At 53.1% G+C, this 22,540-nt stretch overlaps 1 protein-coding gene across 7 annotated transcripts in view; it reads right to left on the bottom strand.

Moving 5' to 3' along the window:
* Positions 1-21,475, bottom strand: part of PAX7 (paired box 7) — a 148,994-nt gene extending 127,519 nt beyond the window's left edge. For 2 of the 7 annotated variants that reach the window (XM_064730688.1, XM_064730692.1), the window contains exons 1-5: positions 21,343-21,475; positions 20,948-21,157; positions 18,210-18,445; positions 16,951-17,080; positions 15,760-15,894 (exon numbers count right to left, since the gene is read on the bottom strand). In XM_064730688.1, the coding sequence (XP_064586758.1) occupies positions 15,760-15,894; positions 16,951-17,080; positions 18,210-18,445; positions 20,948-21,032 (586 nt within the window). In that variant the 5' untranslated portion in view covers positions 21,033-21,157; positions 21,343-21,475. The remainder of the gene's footprint in view (positions 1-15,759; positions 15,895-16,950; positions 17,081-18,209; positions 18,446-20,947; positions 21,158-21,342) is intronic. The other 5 variants (XM_064730689.1, XM_064730694.1, XM_064730691.1 and 2 more) reach the window with 3 other exon arrangements.
* Positions 21,476-22,540: the final 1,065 nt, after the last annotated feature.

Here is a 22,540-nt window from a genome sequence, read left to right as displayed (position 1 = left end):
GAGGTTCAGCACCATGAAACGCAAATAATATTTAATTTTGAAAAATTTTAAATCATTAAACTCGGCTCCGTTGATGGCAAGGAGGAAAATCCTCCGAGCGCGGAGATGCGAACACCACAAACCCAACGCGCTTCCCACCAGGATGAATTTCGCTTAAAAAGCTGAATTTAGGCTCTTTTGTAGCTTTCGAGCGGGTGATGCAGGTTCTGCCCTCCCCAGTGCCTCTCCCTTTGTCTCGGATCCTCCCGGCCCGGCCCCGGCACCTTTAAACCCCTTAAACCGGAGCGGTTTTGGGGCAGCCGGGCCCGGAGCTCCTAAACCGCTGATTTTAGCCCCAAAAGCGGCTCCTGCAAGGCCCCGCTGCGCCGCCTTGATTAAAGATTAATTAAGAGCCGCGGGATTCCTTCGGTGCGGATTTCTCCGCAGGTGACCCCGGCATCGCTCCGGGCCGGGCTGAGCGGGTCCTGTTGGGCCTGGAAGGAGCGCTGGGGGCGAATTTTCCTCCCTGCGGCCCCTCTGGGGGTCTCACCCCTTCCCCTGGCTCCAAACCCCCAATTCCCATCCCAAATTTCACCGAATCCAAGACCGAGACCTTGACACGGTTTGGGGACAAAATTGGGGTCCGGGTGTGCTCCAGCAGCGAGGCTGGGGCGGGGATTTTCCCCCGAGCCCCCAAACTTTGGGGTGAGGCTCTGATGGGGTCGCGGTGGGGACTCCTGCACCATCCCCGTGCCCCCAAGGAGCGGTTTGGGGTTTTCTTTTTTGGGGTTTTCCTTTTTTGGGGTTTTCCTTTTTCGGGGTTTTCCTTTTTCGGGGTTTTCCTTTTTTGGGATTTTCCTTTTTCGAGGTTTTCCTTTTTTGGGGTTTTCCTTTTTCCCCCTCTCCCAACGGGAGGAAAGCGCCGAATTCCTCGTGGGGACGGGTGGGGAAGATCTTTTAAAAAATCTAAATGGCACCATCAGGGAGAAAAAATTAAATTAAAATAAAAATGGACGGGGGGTGAGAGAGACAGAGCGGGATGGGAAGGAAGAAAAACCTTTCCCAGATGGATCCAACCCTCCCCAAGCTCTCTCCCGTCCCTTCCGCGCTACTTTCAGGCACTTTCCGCCGCTTTTTTCCGCCGCCGCTTCCCCGAGCATCCATTCCCCCCCTGCTCCCGGAGCGCCTTCCCCCCCTTCAGATCTCAGCGTGTTTGCTCTTGACTTCATCCACTAAGTCAATAGTTTGGAGATGCCCTCATCCTCAGAGGCCCGAGCCCCCCGTGTCCCCTCCCTGTTTTCTGCGGCGGATAATGGCAGCCTTTTGTCGTGTAATCAAGCTCCCGAGGGGTTGGGAGACAGATATAGATTCTTGGCATTTGTCGGTGAAAATGAAAGCTGGATTAGGCAGAGGCGGCTGCACACTCCATGGTAAAGGACAACAACTATTCCCCCATTGAAAGTCCCATTCTGGTTTGGTTATTTTATCTCTAAAAGTTGTTTGTATTTCTAAAGTGGCCATTGAGGCACTTAGAAAGTGTAGCAAGCTGTAAAGCCGCGCTCGCCATGAAAGGCGGGCGCACAAAAAGGAGCGGGGTTAAGGGGAGAAAACAGAGCGGGGAGAGAGAAAAAAAAAAATAAAATAAAATAGAGGGGAGAGAGGAGGAGGGGAGAGCGGCAAAAGAGTTTAAAAAGATCAAATTCGAGCGGGGGAAAAGTTTAAAATTACCCAGAAAACACGCGGGGTTCGCTCAGAGGAGCGAGGCTGTGGCGCCGCTTTTCCCTTCCCAGCCGGGCAGGGGGGAAAATCACCCCAATATTTGGGGTTCCCTGAGGATTTGGGGGTGCAGGGATGGTTTTGGCTCCTCGTGGTTGGGCCCCGAGCCCGGCCCTGGGGTTGTTTTATCCCTTGGGATCGATCCCAAGCGAGGAATTCCCACTTTACTCCCCGGCTGAGCCGGGCAAAAGTTGGGGAAATTTCTCCCTCTCCGCTCCGTGAACCTGGGAACGTTTTCCCTCAGGAATGGCGAGAATTCAGGAGTTATTTTTTAGTTATCTTTATATAATTTCACCCAAAAACATCCCTTGCGTTTCACCCCCCGAGGTTGCGCCGGCTCTTCCTCTTTCTAACCCCCATGCTGTGAATTTGGGACTGCAAAAAACCGCCTGGATGGGTTTGTTTATTTAAACAACCCAAAAAAAAAAAAAAAAAAAAAAAAAAGAAAATCAACAAACCGGCAAAACAAACCGTCTGTCAAAGCCCGCAAACTTTCCTCCTCCTTTTGCCGAAGTTTTCGGGCGTGGAAATCGCCGCGATCCCGCTGCGAGCCCCGCGCGGGGGAGGGTTGGAGGCTGGAAGGAGATTAAGGGGAAAAAACTCCGGGGAAAAAAAAAAAAACAAAAAAGCAGAAAAAAAGCAGCGGAGCAGCCAGGTACAGCCCAAATATCCGCATTCCCGGGGAAGGGAAGGAAAGGAGGGGGAAAAAAAGCTTCAAATAGCTCAATTTGCTGCTTTTCAGCATCAAACGGCATCATCTGCGGGAGTGGGGACGGAATTTCAAAATAATTAAGTCGCCGCATGGGGAAAAAAAAAAAAAAAATCACGAATCCCTCTGGAAAACACCGGCCTGGCGCGGAAAGCGAGATAAAAAAGTGCAAATAAACAGAAATATTTCTAAAATCAGCACGGTTGCGGCTCCCGGATCATTTAGGGCAGTTTTTGGTCATTCAAGAGAGGTTTTGGTCATTAATTGAGGCCCCTCAGGGCAGTGAGATTTTTTTGCCCCATCCCATGTGCGAGGCCCGATTTAAACATCGCTGTCCCCTGAGTGTCCCCTGAATGTCCCCCGACACTGAGGTGCCCTTTGCATCCCCATCCTCTCCTTCCTAACTTTAAAAATTCCAAAAAAACCACCCAAATTAATCGCGATTAAAGCCCCCACGAGTCTCCCCGCGGGTTCCAGGATTTTTCTCCTGGAAAAACCCAAATCCTGCGGAGCTCTGGAAGTTCCCCGGGTGGTTTCAGGAGCTTTCCCCCAACTCCGAGCCAGCCCAGAAGCAGCCGGGTGCTCCCAGCTCCTGTCCGAAAGGAGCCGCTCCAAAAGCGGCTGCTGGAATCAACTTTCGCCCCTTAATTCCCAATAAAAATGCAAATCGGCGCGGGAATATAAAATAAATTAAATAAATTCAATGAAGGACGGGGTGGCCCGGCGCGGCCGAGCTGGGGAGGGCAGCGGGGCAGGGGCGCTTTGGAAAATCGGAAAATCGGAAAAATCGCTGCTTTATTTTCCCCCCCTCGGGTTTGGGCACGGCGGTTCCACCCCCGCCCCCTCTCGCGGAGATGTCCCCGGGTCGCTTTGATCCGGGCTGGGGACAAAGGCGGCTCCGAGGGTCGGGGCCGGGGCTCCCCCGGGGCCGGGCAGCGCTGCCCGGGGTCAGCCGGGGGCTCCTTCCAATTTTAGCACCAAGAAACCCCGGAGGGGAGCGCGGCGAAAACCGAGAAGGGATTTTCCTTTTCCTTTTCCTTTTCCTTTTCCTTTTCCTTTTTTCCTTTTCCTTTTCCTTTTCCTTTTCCTTTTCCTTTTTTCCTTTTCCTTTTCCTTTTCCTTTTCCTTTTCCTTTTCTTTTTTCCTTTTCCTTTTCCTTTTTCCTTTTCTTTCCTTTTCCTTTTCCTTTTCTTTTCCTTCCCTTTTCCTTCCCTTTCCCTTTTCTTTTCCTTTTCCTTTTCCTTTTCTTTTCCTTCCCTTTTCCTTTTCTTCCCCTTTCCCTTTTCTTTTCCTTTTCCTTTTCCTTTTCCTTTTCCTTCCCCTTTCCTTTTCCTTCCCCTTTCCTTTTCTTTTCCTTTCCTTTTCTTTTCCTTTTCCTTTTCCTTTTCCTTTTCCTTTTCCTTTTCCTTTTCCTTTTCCTTTTCCTTTTCCTTTTCCTTTTCCTTTTCCTTTTCCTTTTCCTTTTCCTTTTCCTTTTCCTTTTCCTTTTCCTTTTCCTTTTCCTTTTCCTTTTCCTTTTCCTTTCCTTTCCTTTCCCTTTCCCTTTCCTTTTCCCTTTTCCCTTTTCCCTTTCCCTTTCCCTCCCTCGGTCTGGCAGGGCCGGGCCCGGGCCAGGGGCGGTGGGAAAGGGGAGGAGAAGGGAAGGGGGGTAAAAAATAGCACGGAGCCCCCCAGAAACATCCCAGGGGTGAGGGAGCATCCTATGGGATCAGGGAGTGTCCTTTGGGATCAGGGATCATTCCATGGGATCAAGGAGTGTCCTTTGGGATCAGGGAGGGCCGTTTGGGGGCAGAGAAAATCCTTTGGGATCAGGGAGAGTCACTTGGGGCAGAGAGCGCTCTTTGGGATCAGGGAGTGCCTTTTGGGATCAGGGAGTTCCCTATGGGATCAGGGAGTGCCTTTTGGGATCAGGGAGCATCCTTCAGGATCAGGGAGAATCCTTTGGAATCAGGGAACGCCCTTTGGGATCAGGGAGTGCCCTTTGGGATCAGGGAGAATCCTTTGGGATCAGGGAGTGTCCTTTGGGATCAGGGAGTGTCCTTTGGGATGAGGGAGAATCATTTGGGGCAGGGAGCGCTCTTTGGAATCAGGAAGTGTCCTTTGGGATCAGAGAGCGCCCTTTGGGATCGGGGAGCACCCTATGGGATCAGGGAGTGCCCTTTGGGATCAAGGAGTGTCCTTTGGGATCAAGGAGTGTCCTCTGGGACCAGAGAGTGTCCTATGTGATCAGGGAGCATCCTTTGGGATCAGGGAGCGTCCTTTGGGATCAGGGAGCGCCCTTGGAGGGGCAGAGCAGAATCCCTCAGTGGGGCACAGGAGGATCCTTTTGGGGCAGAGGATGAGCCCTCAGTGGGGCAAGGGAACCTCAGCTTGTGGGGCAGCAGCGGGACATCCCACAGAGGGGCAGGGGACACCCCATATGGGGCAGGGGACACTCTTCTGTCTATGGGACAGGGGACATTCCCTATGGGACAGGGGACACCTCTCTCTATGGGGTAGGGGACACTCCCAGTGGGGCAGGACAGAGACAGGGGACACTTCTGTGGGGCAGGGGACATCTCCCTCTATGGGGCAGGTGACAGCCCCTATGGGACAGGGGACAACTCACTCGGCGGGGTAGGGGACCCTCCCTGTGGGGCAGGACAGAGACAGGGGGGACACCTCTCTATGGGACAGGGGACATCTCTCCAGGGCAGGGGACACCTCTATGGGGCAGGGGACAGCCCCTATGGGACAGAGGACCCTTCTATGGGGCAGGGGACAGCCCCAATGAGACAGGACAGGGACAGGGGACACCTCTATGGGACAGAGGACACCTCTCTGTGGGACAGTGACAGCCCCTATGGGACAGGGAGAGGGGACACTCCCATTCTGGCCCTATGGAACCCCATCTTTCCCTCGGTTCCCAGGATCCCCCTGGGATCCCTCCCGGCACAGGGGGAGGCGGAGGAGCATCCCTGGGCAGGGACATTCCCACCCTCGCTCCATCCCAAACTCTCCCGAGGAAAACCTGGCTGGGCTTTTTGGGAATTCTTTCCCAACATTTTCCTGGGAAAAGCCAAAAGCCAACGCTCCCAAAACCTCCGTGAGCCCAAAAGCTCTGGGTGGCAGCAGATTTAATGAAGCAGTGAGACCCACCCTGCCACACCCTGCCACACCATGCCACACCCTGCCACACCCTGCCCTGCCCTGTCCTGCCCAGGCCCACAGAAGCAGAGATACAGAAATTCCAAATTATATCCCACATGATATCCCAACACTATTCCCAATGCTATCCCAACGCTATCCCTGTGATAGTCCCAATGCTATCCCAATGTTTTTTATTGCCAACGCGGCTTGCAGTTATATCCCACATGATATCCCAACACTATTCCCAATGCTATTCCCGGTGCTATCCCAATGATATCCCAGAGCTACCCCAATGCTATCCCAGTGCTATTCCCAACACTATCCCCGGTGATATACCAATGGTATCCCACCTCTATTCCCAATGCTATCCCAGCACTATTCCCAACGCTATCCCAATGCTATCTCAAGGTTATCCCAGTGCTATCCCAGCATTATCCCAACACTATCCCAATGCTATCCCAATTATATCCCAGTGCTATCCCAGCATTATCCCAACACTACCCCAGTGCTATCCCAGTTACATCCCAATGCTATCCCAATTGGGAATAGTATTCCAAATACTATTCCCAATGTTCTGAATACCATTCGCAATGCTATTCCCAATGATATTCCAAAGCTACTCCCAGTGCTATCCCAATGCTATTCCCAGTGGTATTCCCAATGCTATCCCAGTTATATCCTAAAGCTACTCCTAACACTCTTCCCAATCCTATTCCCAGTGCTATCCCAATGCTATTCCCAGTGCCATCCCAATGGCATTCCAATGCTATCCCAGTTATATCCCAATGCCATTCCAAATACTATTCCCAATGCTATTCCCAATGATATCCCAGCAATACTCCAGTGCTGTTCCCAGTGACATTCCCAATGCTATCCCAGTTATATCCCAATGCTATTCCTAACGCAATCCCACCACTATTCCCAATGCTATCCCACCACTATTCCCAATGCTATTCCCAGTGCTATTTATTCCCAATGCTACTCCCAGTGCTATTCCCAGTGCTATCCCAGTGTTATCCCAATGATATCCCAGTGCTATTCCCAATGCTATTCCCGATATTATCCCAATGATATCCCAGTGCTATTCCCAACACTATCCCCAATGCTATTCCCAATATTATCCCAATGATATCCCAGTGCTATTCACAACGCTATTCCCAGTCCTATCCCCAATGTTATCCCAATGCTATCTCAGCGCTATTCCCAACACTGTCCCCAGGGATATCCCGGTGTTTTCCTAATGGTATCCCTGTGCTATCTCAGCACTATTCTAAGTGCTATCCCAATGCTATTCCCAACACTATTCCCAGTCCTATCCCCAGCACTATTCCCAATCCTATTCCCAGCTCTATCCCAGCGCAATTCCCTAGGGAGAAGCCGCCCCCCGGCCCGCTCCCATTCCCGTTCATTCCCGGAGCCAGCCAAGCACGAAACGCGCCCTCAGATCGCGCGGTCCCGCCAGAGCCGCGGCCGCTAATTAACGGCGCGAGCCGCTGTAATGTGATGAACTTCCCTTTGTGGGGGAGCGCTCCCGATAAGGGAGAGCAGCCGCGATCAAAGGCTCGCAGCGGCTCCATTTCCTGCAGCCGCCGCCGCTTTCCCTCGCCCGCCTCGGCTTTCCCTCGCCCTTGCGTTCTGCTCCCGGCCTCCGCTCGCTCTGCCCTCGCCAGAGCGTCCCGAGGGGATGCGGCTCCTCCCGAGAGCTTCCAACCCTCCCCGGGGAGCTCCAACCCCTTCCCGAGGAGCTCCAGACCCTCCCTGAGGAGCTCCAAACCCTCCCTGAGGAGCTCCAAACTACCCTGGGGAGCTCCAGACCCCTTCCCGAGGAGCTCCAAACACCCTCCAAGGAGTTCCCAACTATCCCGAGGAGCTCCAGACCCTCCCTGAGGTGCTCCAAACTACCCCGAGATCTTCCAACCCCTTCCCGAGGAGCTCCAAACCCTCTCCAAGGAGTTCCAAACTACCCCGAGGATCTGCAAACTCTCCCCGAGGAGCTCCAACCCCTTTTCGAGGAGCTTCAAACCTTCCCTGAGGAGCTCCAAACCCTCCCTGAGGATCTCCAAACTACCCCAAGGAACTCCAACCTCTTTCCGAGGAGCTCCAAACCCCCTCTGAGGAGTTCCAAGGGAATGCAGCTCCCCACGAGGAGCTCCAACCCTCCCCAAAGAGCTCCAAACCCTTCCCGAAGAGCTCCAAACCTTCCCTGACGAGTCCCAAACCCCCTCCGAAGAGCTCCAAGCCCCTTTCGAGGAGCTCCAAACCCTCCTTGAGGAACTCCAGGCCCTCTCCAAGGGGATGCGGCTTCCCCCGAATATTTCCAAATCCTTTTCGAGAAGTTCCGAATCCTTTCCGAGGAGCTCCAAACCCTCTCCAAGGAGCTCCCACCTCCACCCCGAGGAGCTCCAGGTCCCCCCTGTTCCTCCTCACAGCCCCGAGGGCCGTTCAAGTGCACGGGTCAGTCCCAGGCGGTGCCCCCGAGTTATCGCCACCACCATCATCACCATCATCATCATCATCACCACCACCATCATCCTCCTCATCCCCTGCCCCTCTCACACCCCGCTCCGCTGGCGGCTCCCGCCCTCCCCGACCCTTCCTTCCCCCCGTTGTCCCCAACTGCGGGTGACAAATGTCTTTATAAAGTGGCATTAGTGACATCCAAGTCCTTTTGTGGCGCGGCCCTGCCGAGCGCCAGCCTCGGGATGAGCCGGGAATGAGGAGGAGGAGGAGGAGGAGGAGGAGGAGGGGTTTTGGGGAGGGGGATACCCCGAGCCTCCCTCTGCCCTGCGAAGCCGCATCCCCATCCCAACTCTGCTCCCTCCCGGAGCTGCACCTGCGCTTCCCAACTCCTCCATCCCTGATTTTCCTGGGATGAAGGGGCAGAAGGGGAGGAGGAAACCCCCAAACCCCCAAATCTGGGGGTCTGCCTCCCTCCCTGCCCCCTCAGCGCTCCCAGCCAGCATTCCCTCAGATCCCTCCTTTCTGACCCTCTCCTCGCCCCCCAAAAACCCCAGAGCCCAAACCAGCCTGAAGTTCCGACTTAATACAAAATAAAATCAAATCCATTTCAAAAGCGATGAAAACCGCGTGGGGAAGAGGAGAGAAAAGTGGCAGCAGATTGAAACGGGCTTTTTTCCCCCGCTTCTTTTTAAGAATAATGCCCATAAATACAGAATATCCGCAAAGCCAGGTCTGCAGCAGAGGGGCCCTGATTCGCTTTTTTTCTTTTTTTTTTTTTTTTTTTTCCTCTCTCTTTTATGGCAAACGCAATTTTCCCAAAGATCCTTCACCCTAATGCCGGAGTCCCTCCCCGCTGTTCTGTGCGCTTTAAAACCCCGCCGAGGAAATTCCCCTGAAAAAAATTTGGAAAAAATCTTCTCGTGGGGGTGGAATTTGGGGAGTTTGGGGGGGCTGTGAAACGGCGGCGGGGGAGGGGGAGGAAGGGGAGGTTAATCCGGGTTTAACGCCGTGATGCAGTCGCAGGACCAGGGCTCGGCTGATTGTGTTATCTCTCCCCAACATTTGGGTCTCCCATATTTCACCCAGCCAAATAGCTGCGAGGGAAAAGTGCGTATGGAGGCACTCCTGACGCCTCAGGAAAATATGTTATTAATATCTAAATAACTTCCCAATACTGTCTCTAAATCTCCCCTTCGCCACTCCAGATGATGAATTCGTTTGAAGTGTTCTCCCGTCTCATCTTCGCTCTCTCTCTCTTTCTCCCCCCGCTTTTTTTTTTTTTTTCCTTTTTTTTTTTTTTTTTTTCCATACCCAGGCTTATTTCAAACTGGTAAATATCTAATTCCTTTAACCACGCTGCAGACACGCGCAATTCCCGCTTGGAAAAATCCTCCACGGGAGAGCGAGACCCCAGCGCGGCCTGCGGCTGCTCCTTGAGATGATTTCGGGTTAAAAGCGGCGTTTTTTGGGGGAGATCTGTTTGTTTGCAGCAAGCCCTGGATCGCGCGTTCCCCTCTCAGCCTCTCCTGCCTTAATTCCGGCTCTGCCCCCTCCGTCCCGGCCCAATTAGGGCCCAAACCTGGGATTAGGACGGGACCTCCCCTCTTCCTTCTTGTGCTGCTCTATCGCGGCTCCTTCTCCCCGCTTCGCCCCAAATCTGCTTCCCACCTCCAAATTCAACATTAAAACCTCTCCTATCCACCTGGCTAATGGAATCACCCCAAATTATTAACTATTTAATAAACCCCTCCAACGTCTCCTACCCACCTTGGGTTGGGTAATGGAATCACCTCCAAATATTCACATTGAAACACATCATCGTTACCTCGGAACCCTACGTGGTAATGGGATCACCCCAAATTCTCATTAAAACCTCTCCCCCCTAGGTCCTCACTTCTGCTTACCTGGGTAATGGATCACCCCCAAATTCCACATTAAAACATCTCCTATCCATCCTGGGTAATGGAATCACCCCCAAATTCCTCATTAAAATCTCTCCTATCTGCCCTGGGTAATGGAATCACCCCCAAATTCCTCATTAAAACCTCTCCTATTCACCCTGGGTAATCGGATCACCCCCAAATTCCACGTTAAACGTCTCTGCCACCTGGTAATGGAATACCCTCCAAATCCCTCATTTAAAACCCCAATTCTCTATCTCGCCCCCTTTGGGTAATGGAAATCACCCCCAATATTTCCATGTTAAACGTCTCCTATCCATCCTGGGTAATGGAATCACCCCCAAATTCTGCATTAAAACCTCTCCTACCCTCTCTGGGTAATGGAATCACCCCCAAAATCTGCATTAAAACTTCTCCTATCCACCCTGGGTAATGGAATCACCCCCAAATTCCGCATTAAAACCTCTCCTACGTGCCCTGGGTAATGGAATCACCCCAAAATTCTGCATTAAAACCTGTCCTACCCACCCTGGGTAATGGGATCACCCCCAAATCCCACATTAAAACGTCTCCAACGCGTTTCCTCTCCCGGCCGGGTTTCCCCACCTGCCTCTGACCCCAAGATTTCCCTCCCTGTTCTTCTTGCCCCTCCTTTTCTTCTCCCCAAAAAGGGGGGGGGAAGAGGGAAAAAACCCCAACCCCAGCCGAGCCCCGGCTCCCCAACATCTCCCCGCTATTCCCTCGCTCCCTGCCGCACAACCGAGCCCCGCTCGCCGCATCCCTGTCTCAAGTTTGTTTTTTCAAACGCCTCGTGTTCGATGATTCCCGTTTATTCCCCTCTCCAGCCTTATCTCTCCCTCCTCTCTTCTCTCCTCCCCGTCACACTCGATTTAGGCAGGAGTTTATCTTGCGAACATTTGCCGACTTTGTTTATGTAGCCCAGGTTCCCGTTCCCAAAAGCCACTGTTTGCCTTTGTAATTGTTATCTGTGTTTATTGTTGTACCTCATTTGTCTCAGCTTTTTTTGTGACATGTAAGCTCCGTGTGCGCCCGCATCCAGCCCCCCCTTTCCTCCCTCTCCCTCTCCCTTCTCCCTGCGTTTTTTCTTTTTTTTTTTATTCCTCTTCCCCTCTCTTCCCTCTCCTCTCGGCCTGAAATATGCACAGAATAACTCAGCCTAAAGCCAATGAATTGCTTGACACCTCCCTATCTCTTCTCCTGCCCCCCATTATTAGAGCTGATCCCGCTCGCAACACTCACAAATCCCGCCTGGGCTCTGTTTGATTAGATTGCCAACCTTTGGTAATCCCTTGATTTGATGAAGTGTCTGCTCGCGGCCCCCCCCGCGCTTCTAAACACACATTTACCGAGCAGGAGCCGCGTGTTGGTTTTTAAACCCAGCGCCGATTGTTCGCCGATAAATCGGCCCCGCAGCCCCGCTCGGCTCTCCCGGCTCCGGGAACAAAGCGCGGCCCAGCTCGGGGGGTTCCCCCGGCTCTTTCTGCTCCTCCCGAGCTCCCGAAAATCGGGCGGGACTCTCTAAACACCCCCAAACCCGGCGGGAGCAGCTCCTGGATGGAATTGTCCCTGTCCCCCCATCCCGCACTGTCACCAGCCACGGAATCCCGACCCCGCTGCTGTTCCCCCAAAATCGGAGCACCCATCCCGACGTTGTTCCCCCAAATCGGAACCCCAATCCCACCTCTTTTCCCCCCCAAATCGGAACCTAGATCCAGCCTCTTTCCCCCCAAAACAGAGCCCAAATCCAGCTGTTCCCCCCAAATCGGAACCCAGATCCTGCCACTGTTCCCCCAAAATCGGAACCCCGATCCCAACACTTTTCCCCCCAAAATCGGAACCCCGATCCTGCCTCTTTTCCCCCAAAATCAGAACCCCCATCCTGCCTCTTTTCCCCTCAAAACAGGAGCCCCGATCCCTCCTCTTTTCGCCCAAAATCGGAGCCCCGATCCAGCCTCTTTTCCCCCAAAAACAGAGCTCAAATCCCGCTGTTCCCCCCAAATCGGAACCCAGATCCCAACTCTTTCCCCCCCAAAATCAGAGCCCCGATACAGCCTCTTTTCCCCCAAAATGGAGCCCTAAATCCCGCTGTTCCCCTCAAAATCAGAACCCAGATCCCGCCATTGTTACCCCAAAATCGGAACCCCTATCCTGCCCCTCTCCAGCTGTTCCCCCAAATTCGGAGCCCCGATCCCGCTTTTCCCCCCAAATCAGCCAAAGGCACAAACTTGGGGTGCACAGTGAGAAGAGGAGAGGGGAAGATTCCCTAAAAATCCGCATTTACACCCCAAAAACAAAACCCGGGGGTCCCTGCGAGCATCCCCCACACCCCGTGGGGCTCCGGGGGGGGCAGCCCTTGGGGGGACAGACCCGGGATGGGGGGACAGGTCCGAAATGAGGGGGACACACCAGAGAACCCCCAGATCTGGTCTCAATCAATTCTGTCCCCCCCATCTCCCGAGCGACGCCCCCCGAAATTTGGGGGTGCCCAAACTCTGCCCCCCCAGCGAGGTAGAGAGCAGCGCATCCCCTCCCTAACAAATAACAACAAATAATAATTATAATTATAATTATTATAATAAACAGCAACAACAACTCGCTCTTAACAAGGAGATATAAATATATATATAAAAATAAACATATATTAAAAAAAAATAAAAAAATTTTTAAAAAAACCAAAGTGAAGCCTCATGAATATCCGCCCAGGGCTAGCTGGAGTGAGCCGTTTAAAGATGAAAGTGCAAAGAAATAAAGGCTCAATTTAATCTGCCTTAAAACCCTTCAACTTAACGTTTGTGCTGGGAACTCAGAGAGTGAGTACTGATTGGGGATAAATACATTTCTTAGCATGCCTTGGAGCTATTACACCCTTCTCCAACACAGCTCCCTATTCAACAGCCACAGTTTTCATTACCAGCTCTAATAAGTCTTAACATTATTAAATGCCAAGCAGACGATAGAAAGAAACAGGCGCAGGGTGGAAGCTTTCTTTCCCACTTAAAAAGAGAGAGCATTTAGGGCTGTCTTCCCCCGGCTCCCCGCGAGGAGAACCCGCCACGGAGCGCTTGGAAAAAAAAAATAAAAAAGATTAAAAATAATAAAAAAAAAAAGCAAAACCAAAGTTTTTTTCGCCCCTTTTCCCCCCGCAGCTCTCCGAGGGAAAAGTCGCGTTGGGCGCAGGAATGGAGAAAAAATTTTCCCCCCTCTCTTTCCCTCAAGCAGTGCGAGGTTGGGTTGGTTTTAGTGGGAACCACCTGGAAATGGGAATTGGGTGGTGGGAGAAACAGCTCGGAAGGGGTTTTAATTGCGGGATGGAAAATCGCGGTGTTTTCCCGCAAAAATTGAGAGTTTTTCTAGCAAAAATAGCGCGATTTTCGTGCAAAATTCGCGAGTTTTTCGAGCAGAGATCGCGGGTTTTACGAGCAGAAATTGAGGTTTTTTCGAGCAGAAATTCCGATTTTTTCCCCCATCAGAAATCGCGGCGTTTCCCAGCGCGCAGCCGCCGCCTGCCAATGCTTTACAAGCGGCCTCATCAATTATCTTAATTGGGGCCATTAAAACTTTCCCAGGCGTTAAAATCCGCCGGGGCAGCGGGAAATTCGGAATTTCGGACGCTCCTCTTGGAGATGCGCAGGAACCCCCCAAAAAAAACCCCAAAATTCACGGGGTTTTTAGGGGGGATTTCTGCTCGGCGCGGCCATAAAAACCCGGGAATTGCGGAGAAATTGGGATTTCTGCGCTCTCGGAGGGAGCGCGGCGCTCCACAGGCTCCGGCCGCGGGAATTTGCCCAAATTAGCCCCCTTTCATCCAGGAACGGGGGCTCGTGTTTGATTTGTCCGCGGCCTCACCCATGAAGGCAGAAGGGAGCGTTTTGTTTTGCCTCTTGACACGCAATTCTTGCGTGCTAATCAGGGATAAAAAGCTCCCCGCTCCTTCATTCTTATTTTTTTTTTATTTTCTTTTTGTTGTTGTTTTAGGGGTGGCGACAGCGAAACCGCGAGGACAGGAGAAAAAAAAAAAAAAAAAAACCCAACCCGCGCTTTCAAAAATAAAGATATTTTTCCCGAGCGGCGAGCCTGGATGAAAACACAACTTAAACCCCCCCAAATCTCCTTTTTCCTCCTCTAATAAAATCAAAAACACCCCGAAAGTGAGCGGGGGGAGCTTCTGGCCGACACAATGGCCCCGATTTGCAAATGAGCATCGCCCCTCTCCCAAATCACAGCAACATTTTGCAGCGTCCAACGGCTCTGCCTTTCTGCAGCAGCCGCTCCGATAATATTACAAAACTATCTAACAGCAGGGAGTTTTGAATAATTTATCTCCCTTTCTTCCCGTCCTCGGCCCTTTGTCCAAAAGTTTTTCTCCTCCTCGCGGAATTTTGAATGAGAATGGACGCGCCCTCCCTCCCCCATCCCTTTACTCCATTTTTAAGGCAGCCTCGGGTTTTTCCCCCTTTTCCCCCCCTTTCTTTTTTTTTTTTTTTCTCCTTTTTCTTTCTTTTTTTTTTTTTCTTTCTTTTTTTTTTTTTTTTTCTCCGCTGTTTGCTTTTGTGGTCAGGAATCTTTTCCTTATAAAGCTTCAATAGACCCCAAGGTCTTTGTAAGTGAAGTTCATCTTCAAGGTTGGGGAAAAAAAAAATAAAGGGGGGGGGGGGGATCGGATCCTTAAAAAAAAAAATCAACAAAATCCCTTTTGTCACCTCCATTTCCAACTCCACTGATGGGGGCTCGGGGGAGCGTTTTTACCCCAAAATCCCCCCCAAGTGTCCCAAACTGGGGGAAATTCGGGATTGGGGGTGAATCCCGTTCACCCCGACAGCGGCGACGCCACAAATCCCCCAAAATCCCAACTCCGGCTCAAGCCCTGCCCGTCCTCGCTTTGCACCAAATCGGGAGAAAATTGGGAAATCTCAACTCCCCTCTGCCGGGGATTCCCAAAAATCGCCGTTTTCCCCTCAGAAATCGCCATTTTCCCCTAAAAATCGCCGTTTTCCCCGAAAATCGCCGTTTGCCCCCCAAAAAACGCTCTCGTTTTATGCCCTACCAGAGCTGCTCCAGCTCCCCCTTTTTCCCTGCCGGATCTCACGGCTGCTCCCCCAAAACTCCACCTTTTCATTTTGTTGTTGTTTTTAGGAACCACGGCGCTGCCCGCGCTCCGATTCCCACCCCCAAGCCCGCATTCCCAGCTGGGAAAAGTTGGAATTTTCCTGGCAGCGAGAGAGAAAACGCCGCGTTTGGGAGGTGATAACAGAACCCGGCCACCGGCCTGGCTCGGAGCCTTTCCCCGCCTGTGCCGGGAGGATTTCCCTGGATGGATTTCCCTGGATGGATTTCCCTGGATCGTTTCCTCGGGATGGTTTTCCCTGGATCATTTCCCCTGGATGTTTTTCCCAGGATAATTTTTCCCAGGATAATTGGGGGGTGCGGCGCCGCTCCGGGGACCCCCCCGCCCCCTTCCCCGTGTGTCCCCTCGTCCCTTAATTGATATTGATCGGCGCCATCGGTCACCTGTCAGCCCCGGTTCCAGGGGACCACTTAGGCGAAATCTGTTTAACAAATTCATTTACGAGGTGCCTCTCCCCCCCTCCGGCCATTCCCGGCCCTTTTTTTATGGATAATTGATCCCGAGCAAAGCACCGACAGCTCTTCCTCCTCCTGCCAGCCCCGCTCCCCGCAGGGAATTTTGTTTTTTGGGAAGAGCCAAACGCGGCGGCTCTGGAGCCACCCCCGGCGGGCAGGGGGTGTCCCCGCTGTCCCCGCTGTCCCCCCCCGGCGCTGCGGTACCTTTGTCGCCCAGGATGCCGTCGATGCTGTGCTTGGCCTTCTTGTCGCCGTCCTCCTCCTTCTTGTCGCAGTCGTCGTCCTCCTCCTTCTTGCCGAATTTGATGCGGAGCACGCGGCTAATCGAACTCACTAAACCTCGGACAGTCAAAGGCAGAAAGGCGAGTATAAGCTGCCTGCGAGGAGTGGGAATGGCCGGGAATTCTGCTCTTCCCGTGGGAATGCACCTGCCACCATCGCCGAGCCCCCCGAATTCCCCAGTTTGGGCATTCCCAAATTGACATTGCGACCCGAGAGGCATTGGGATGTCCCAAAGTCCCGGGATGGGCCATCCCCAGGTCACCACACAATTCCCAAATTCCTCCTCCAGTTCCCAAAAGGATGGAGCTCCAGGCCTGCTCTGGCCCCAAAACCCGCAGGGACCCCACAGCAGAGCCCCCAGACCCCAAACACGGCCCTGCAGGCAGAACTTTGGGGTGCAGCCTTGCTGCCCGTGGATCTCGGGATCTTTTGGGATATCCTGGATCTCAGGATTTCATGGATCCCTGGATCTAACACATCTCAGGGTCTCTTGGGACCTCCTGGATCCCGGAATCTCAGGTCCACATGGATCTCTGGGTTCATGGATCTAATGGATGTCTGGGGATCTCCCGGATCTCTAAATCTCATGGATACCTCAGGATCTTTAAATCTCATGGATATCCCAGGATCTCTAAATCTCATGGATCTCTAAATGTCTTGGCATCTCCTGGATCTCAGGATCTCATGGGCCTACAGATCTCATGGATCTCTGAGTGTTTTGGGATCTCCTGGATCTCAGGATCTCCTGGAATCTCTGGGTCTCCTGGAATCTCTGCCCCAGCGGGACCAACGGGGCTCCCCTTTCCCCTTGGATTTGGGGGGCACCTCTAGGGGTCTCCCCCTTCTCCCTGGATTTGGGGGGCTCCTCTGGGGATCTCCCCTGCCCCATCATCCCCTCGGCTTTCCAGGGAGCTGGAAAAACCTGGAAAAAGCGCTTGGTTTGGGGTCGGTTTTGCAGCACAAATCCCCCCCCAATCCCGGGCTTTGCTCGGGGTGATTTTCCCCGCTCCATCCAAGCAGAGCCTGGAGGGTGTTTGGATGCTCTGGAAAACCTTTCCCGCTGGATAACAATTCCCTCGGAGCCCGGGGAGTGTGGCCAAGCTGCCTTCTCACCTGAGGGCACCGTGCTGCGGTCGCAGTGGCCGTCCTTGAGCAGCCGGTCGCGGATCTCCCAGCTGAACATCCCGGGGTTCTCCCGCTTGTATTCCTCGATTTTCTTCTCCACGTCGGGAGTCGCGACCTGCTTTTGTGCCCAAGGGGCGCCGGGGTGTCCCCGCGGGGATGGAGGGAGGGAGGGAGAGCAGGGGAAAAGCGCTTTTAATTCAAAAGAAGCAGCGCAGCTCAGCCATGCCCGGCCGGGCTGCGGGGTTTGGGGTGGAAAATGGGAATTGGGAGCGGGAAAAAGAGGGAAATAAAGCTGGGAAAAGACCCTGCTCCCCTAAATCCTACAAGCGGGATAAGTAGGGAAATAAAGCTGGGGAAAGGCCCTGCTCCCCGGAATCCTAAAAGCAGGGAAAGAGGGAAATAAAGCGGGGAAAAGCCCTGTTCCCCCAAATCCTAAAAGCGGGATAAGGAGGGAAATTAAGCTGGAAAAAGCCCTGTTCCCCCAAATCCTACAAGCGGGGAAAGCAGGGAAATAAAGCTGAGAAAAGGCCCTGCTCCCCCAAATCTTAAAATCGGGGTCTCCGAGAACCGGGAGAGCCGGCAGGATGGGATTACCCTGAGCTCTGGGGAGGTGGTGCAGGGGACACTTTTTGGGGATTTTATGCGATTTCCTATTCCCAAAGATTCCCGGATTCCCTGCTCCCCACACCCCGCCGGGATCTCTCCAACGCGCACCACTTGTTGCACGTGGAAACCACAAAATAAAAACCACTTTAATCCATCACCACCTCCAGCTCGGGCCTCGCTTTCTCCCCCACCAAAAACCGCAACTTTATTAAAACCTTTTCTCCCCTAAAAAAAAAAAACCCAAAACCACTGGGGAAACTCGGGCTGCTCCCCAAAACAAGGCGGAATTTTGAGTTTCTCCCCTTCAAAAACCGCCGGGGAAACTCGCGCTGCTCCCCAAAACAAGGCGGAATTTTGAGTTTCTCCCCTTCAAAAACCACTGGGAAAACTCGCGCTGCTCCCCAAAACAAGGCGGAATTTTGAGTTTGTCCCCTTCAAAAACCACTGGGGAAACTCGCGCTGCTCCCCAAAACAAGGCGGAATTTTGAGTTTCTCTCCTTCATAAACCATTGGGAAAACTCGGGCTGCTCCCCAAAGCAAGGAGGAATTTTGAGTTTGTCCCCTCAAAACAACTGGGGAAACTCTCGCTGCTCCCCGAAACACGGCGGAATTTTGGGGCGCGGTGCCCGCAGCGCACTCACCCTGGGCTTGCTGCCGCCGATGGCCCCGGGCCGGATGGATCCGGTCTCTTGGTAGCGGCAGAGGATTTTGGAGACGCAGCCGTGGGAGACGCGGAGCTGCCGGGAGATCACGCAGGGCCGGATGCCGTGGTGCGCCATCTCCACGATCTTGTGGCGGATGTGGTTGGGCAGCGGGCGCCCGTTGATGAAAACCCCTCCGAGCTGGTTCACCCTGCCCTGGCCCAGCGGGGTGGACACTGCGAGGGACGAGGGGGGAAAAAACCCGACCCAAAAAAACCGGGGAAAAGTTAAATTAGAGGGGGAAAATCCGGCGCGTCTTTCCCCGCACATCGCGCTTCTCTCCCGGGGTTTGGAGGTTTGAAAGAAGGGGGAAAGTCTCGCCCGTGTCCTGCGCTCTGTGCTTATCCCGGTGTTTATCCCACTGTTTGTTTTTCCCACTGTTTGTTTATCCCGGTGTTTGTTTATCCCGGCACCACGCGTGAGATTTTCCCATGGAAAGTGAGAAAATAAAAATCCCCCCCGAGCCGCGCTCCCATCCCCGAGACACCCCCCGTGTGTGTCCATCCCTGGAAATTCGTCCGCATTTGGGATTTCGCACCTTGGTTTGAAACCATTCCGCGAGCAGATCCAAACCCGCACAACAAAACGCTCCCAAAACTTCTCCTTTCTGCCCCAAAAAATCTCGCCTCGATTTCCAGAGCTCCGCTCTCAAACAAACTTTTTGACATCACCTCTGGAACACCCTCGGGGAGCTTTTTTGGGGGTTTTTTTTGGTGATTTTGGTGGGGATTTTACCCCGCGGCCGCTTCGCCGCCGCCTCTCCGGGCTCCTTCGCCCCCTCCCCAATTTATCGAACACCTCGCGCCGCAGATCTCGCAGATTAATACGATTTCACAGGCTGGAAATTAAAGCGAAAAGGAGGGGAGGCAGCGCGGGAGGGGGCAGAACTCAGCTGGGTAATTTGCGCCAGGCGAGGCGAAGGGGGGAGGATTTTTATTTCTTATTTTTTTTTTATATATAATTTTTTTTCCCTCCCCTTCTCTCGCTACAAAGAAAAGTCGATTCCAGAAATTGCCTGGCGATTTAGCGAGAATCATGCACCGCTAATTCCGAGTCACTTTGGCCGGCGCTCCCTGGATGTATCATTATCGACAGATAACACTCGAGTGGCCAATTTTACATTCAAGAGCCGCTAAAAGCGCCGGCCGCTCTCTCCTTTCATTATTCCCAGTCATGTTGTGCAAATATTGTTGTAATCCTTTGATCCTTTCCCTTGCCGTCTGTTTTACTTCATTTGCTACAGAAAAGCACTTCAGCAAATCCCCGCGCCCTGTGTGTTTTGCAGCCTGCGTGGTTTTCCGCGGGTTTGCGATTCGCCACTTGAGCACGGGCGGGATGAAATTTTCTCCGCTTTTAATAAATGCGGCCAGAGGGGTCCTGGATAGAAAATTTGCCTTTTTTTTTCCTTTTCTTTTTTTTTTTTTTTTTTTCTTTTTTTTTCTTTTTTTTTTTTTTTTTTTGGGAGCGTGTGTGCCTGGAAATAATCGCCCCCCTCGTGACAAAGGCACGGCGGAGGGAGGATGGGTGACACTCGGCGAGGTGACAGCTCCCGAGTCCCCCGCTTCGCCAGCCCCGGCCAAGGACATCATCCCGGCTTCCCCGCTGCTCCCCGGATCAAGGTTTTTATTCCTATTTTCCCCCTCCGAAAAGTTAAATCCCGTCAGTTTGGTTGTTTTCCCTCCCGTTTTGACACGGGGACGTTAAAAAATCGACCCAACGGCCCCAAAAAAACCCCAAAGCGGGAGAAGCTGCCCCAAAAATCCTGCGGGATGCCTGGGAATGCTGAAAACACGGGAATTCGCGGGGAGAGCGGAGGGAAGGGGCTGGATAAGGGGTGAGAAGTTGGGAGAATTTCGGGAACCCCCCAGGAGCGGAGCTCAGCCGCTCCCTCTGCCCCCGCGGGTGATTCCGGAGGGATGGAGCGGAGATTTTAGGGATGGAGCGGCGCTTTCGCAGAGCTGAGAGCCCCCCCAGGTTATTCCAGGGGATGGAGCGGAGATTTTCCGGACTCTGGGCCCCCCTCGGGTGATTCCAGAGGGATGGAGCAGCGCTTTGCCAGAGTTAAAAGCCCCCCCGTAATTCCGGAGGGATGGAACAGCGTTTTTCCAGATCTAGGGCCCCCCCAGGTTATTCCAGAGGGATGGAGTGGAGCTTTTCCAGATCTAGGGCCCCCCCAGGGTTATTCCGGAGGGATGGAGCGGAGATTTTCCAAACCTAAGAGCCCCCCCTCGAAATTCCAGAGGGATGGAGCGAAGGTTTTCCACACCTAAAAGAACCCCCAGGGTTATTCCGGAGGGATGGAGCCGAGATTTTCCAAACCTAAGAACCCCCCCCGTAATTCCAGAGGGATGGAGCATCGTGTTCCCCAACCTAAGAGCCCCCCTTGGGTTATTCCAGAGGGATGGAGCGAAGATTTTCCAAACCTAAAAGACCCCCCAGGTTATTCCAGAGGGATGGAGCAGCGCTTTTCCAGACCTACGAGCCCCCCCAATAATTCCAGAGTGATGGAACAGCGTTTTTCCAGATCTAGGCCCCCCCAGGTTATTCCAGAGGGATGGAGGAGAAATTTTCCAAACCTAAGAACCCCCCCAGAATTCCAGAAGGATGGAGTTGCGTTTTTCCAGTCCTAGCCCCCCGTGGGTGATTCCAGAGCGCTTTTCCAGCTTTCCCAGACCTACCTTCCAGCGGGAAGCCGGTGCGGGGGTAGTTCTGCCCCGGCGCCGGGCGCATCATCCGCGGCACCGTCCCGGGCAGCGCTGCCATGGTCGGGGGGCGGCCGAGGGGGCTCCGGTGCGGACCGGGGCTGGACCGGGGCGGGGGAACACCGGGCACAACCGGGGGGGCTGCGGAGCCGCCTCCTCCTCCGACCTTCCCAGCCCTTCCAGCGGCTGCAAAACAAGGGAGAAATCTGGGCTCCGAGCGAGGGGGAAAAAAACCCCCCAAAAATGATAAAAAAAAACCCCCGAGAACGATTCAAAAAAAAAAAAAAATCAGCGGAAAAATCAAAACGCTACAACGCTGGGGATGAAAGGGGTGGGGGATGAAAGGATGAAAAGGGGGGGGGATCACCCACCAGAAATTGCCGGGAAAGTTTGGGGGCTGTGTCTCCCGAGCGGCCGCTCCGCTGGAATGTCACCCGGGAGGAGCAGGCACGGCCAAAGTTGCCAAAGGGAGCTGGGCTGGGCTTGGGGCTGGTTTGGGGCTGGTTTAGGGCTGGCTCGGGGGGCAGAGCGGGGGGAGCCGCGGCCCCCCGGATTCGCTCCGTGCGCTGCGGTTCTTCCTCCTCGCGGCGCGGCTGTGGCAGCGCTGGAGGAGGAGGAGGAGGAGGAGGAGGAGGAGGAGGAGGAGGAGGCTGGAAGTTGCTCCGGCGGGGAAGTTGGGGCGGTGGGAAGGACGGGCGGGCTCTGATAGGCTCCGGCTCCTTTCTTTTATGGGAAGGGGGATCCGCGCCCGGCGCCGGCACCAATGGGAGCGCAGCCCCGCGCTCCTTCCCAGAGCGTTTTTTTTGGGATGTTTTTGGTCATTCTCAGGCTCCTCGTGGAAAGATGGGGTGATGGAGCGGCTGGGAAAGATTTGGGGTGGAACAGAGCAGGGGGAATCAGGAATTGCGGGAGTTTGGGGGTTTTTTAGTGGGTTTTGGGGCATTTTTTAGGGATTTTTTTCCCCCCCTAAGCGGATTCCAGGAGGGGAAAAGCGGGCGGGGCACGGCGTCAGGGTGGGGGAATTGCGGCGTGGATTGAAAAATATAGCAAAATTTAAAAATGCAAATTAAAAAAAAAAGGAAATAAAATAAGATTTTAATAAATTAATAAAAAAATTAAAAACAAATTAAAATTTAAAATTCATGGCAGTTAAGTGGAATAGAAATCAAAGCAAATAACGACTTCAAAAAGTTGAAGCTAAAAAGTTGAAATTCAAATATTTAAAAAGTATTTTGAGAAATTAAAAAGAAACATAAATGAAATAAGAAATAAATGGAGTAATAAGAAATAAATGGAATAAAAATAAATAAATAAATAAATAAATAAATAAATAAATAAAATGCTCTCCATCTCCAAGGTTTGGAGCCGCTTTTCCCATCCCTCCATCCCTCCCTGGGGGGTGTCAAAGTCCCACCCCGACGCCCCCCAAGTCTGTGGGGCCTCCCCAGCGCCCCCACACCTTCCCCATCCCAGGTGCCGCCCTCATTAATTAACAACCGCGTTAATTACGGGGCGGGCTCGGGGCCGGGCGGAGAATTCCCGATTTTGCCCCAAAAGCTGCGGGAGCCT

This window comes from Zonotrichia leucophrys, chromosome 21 (assembly GCF_028769735.1).
Source record: "Zonotrichia leucophrys gambelii isolate GWCS_2022_RI chromosome 21, RI_Zleu_2.0, whole genome shotgun sequence".
NCBI classification, from domain to species: domain Eukaryota; kingdom Metazoa; phylum Chordata; class Aves; order Passeriformes; family Passerellidae; genus Zonotrichia; species Zonotrichia leucophrys.
Note: the sequence above shows the minus strand (reverse complement) of the source record. Positions and strands in the feature narration are given on the sequence as shown.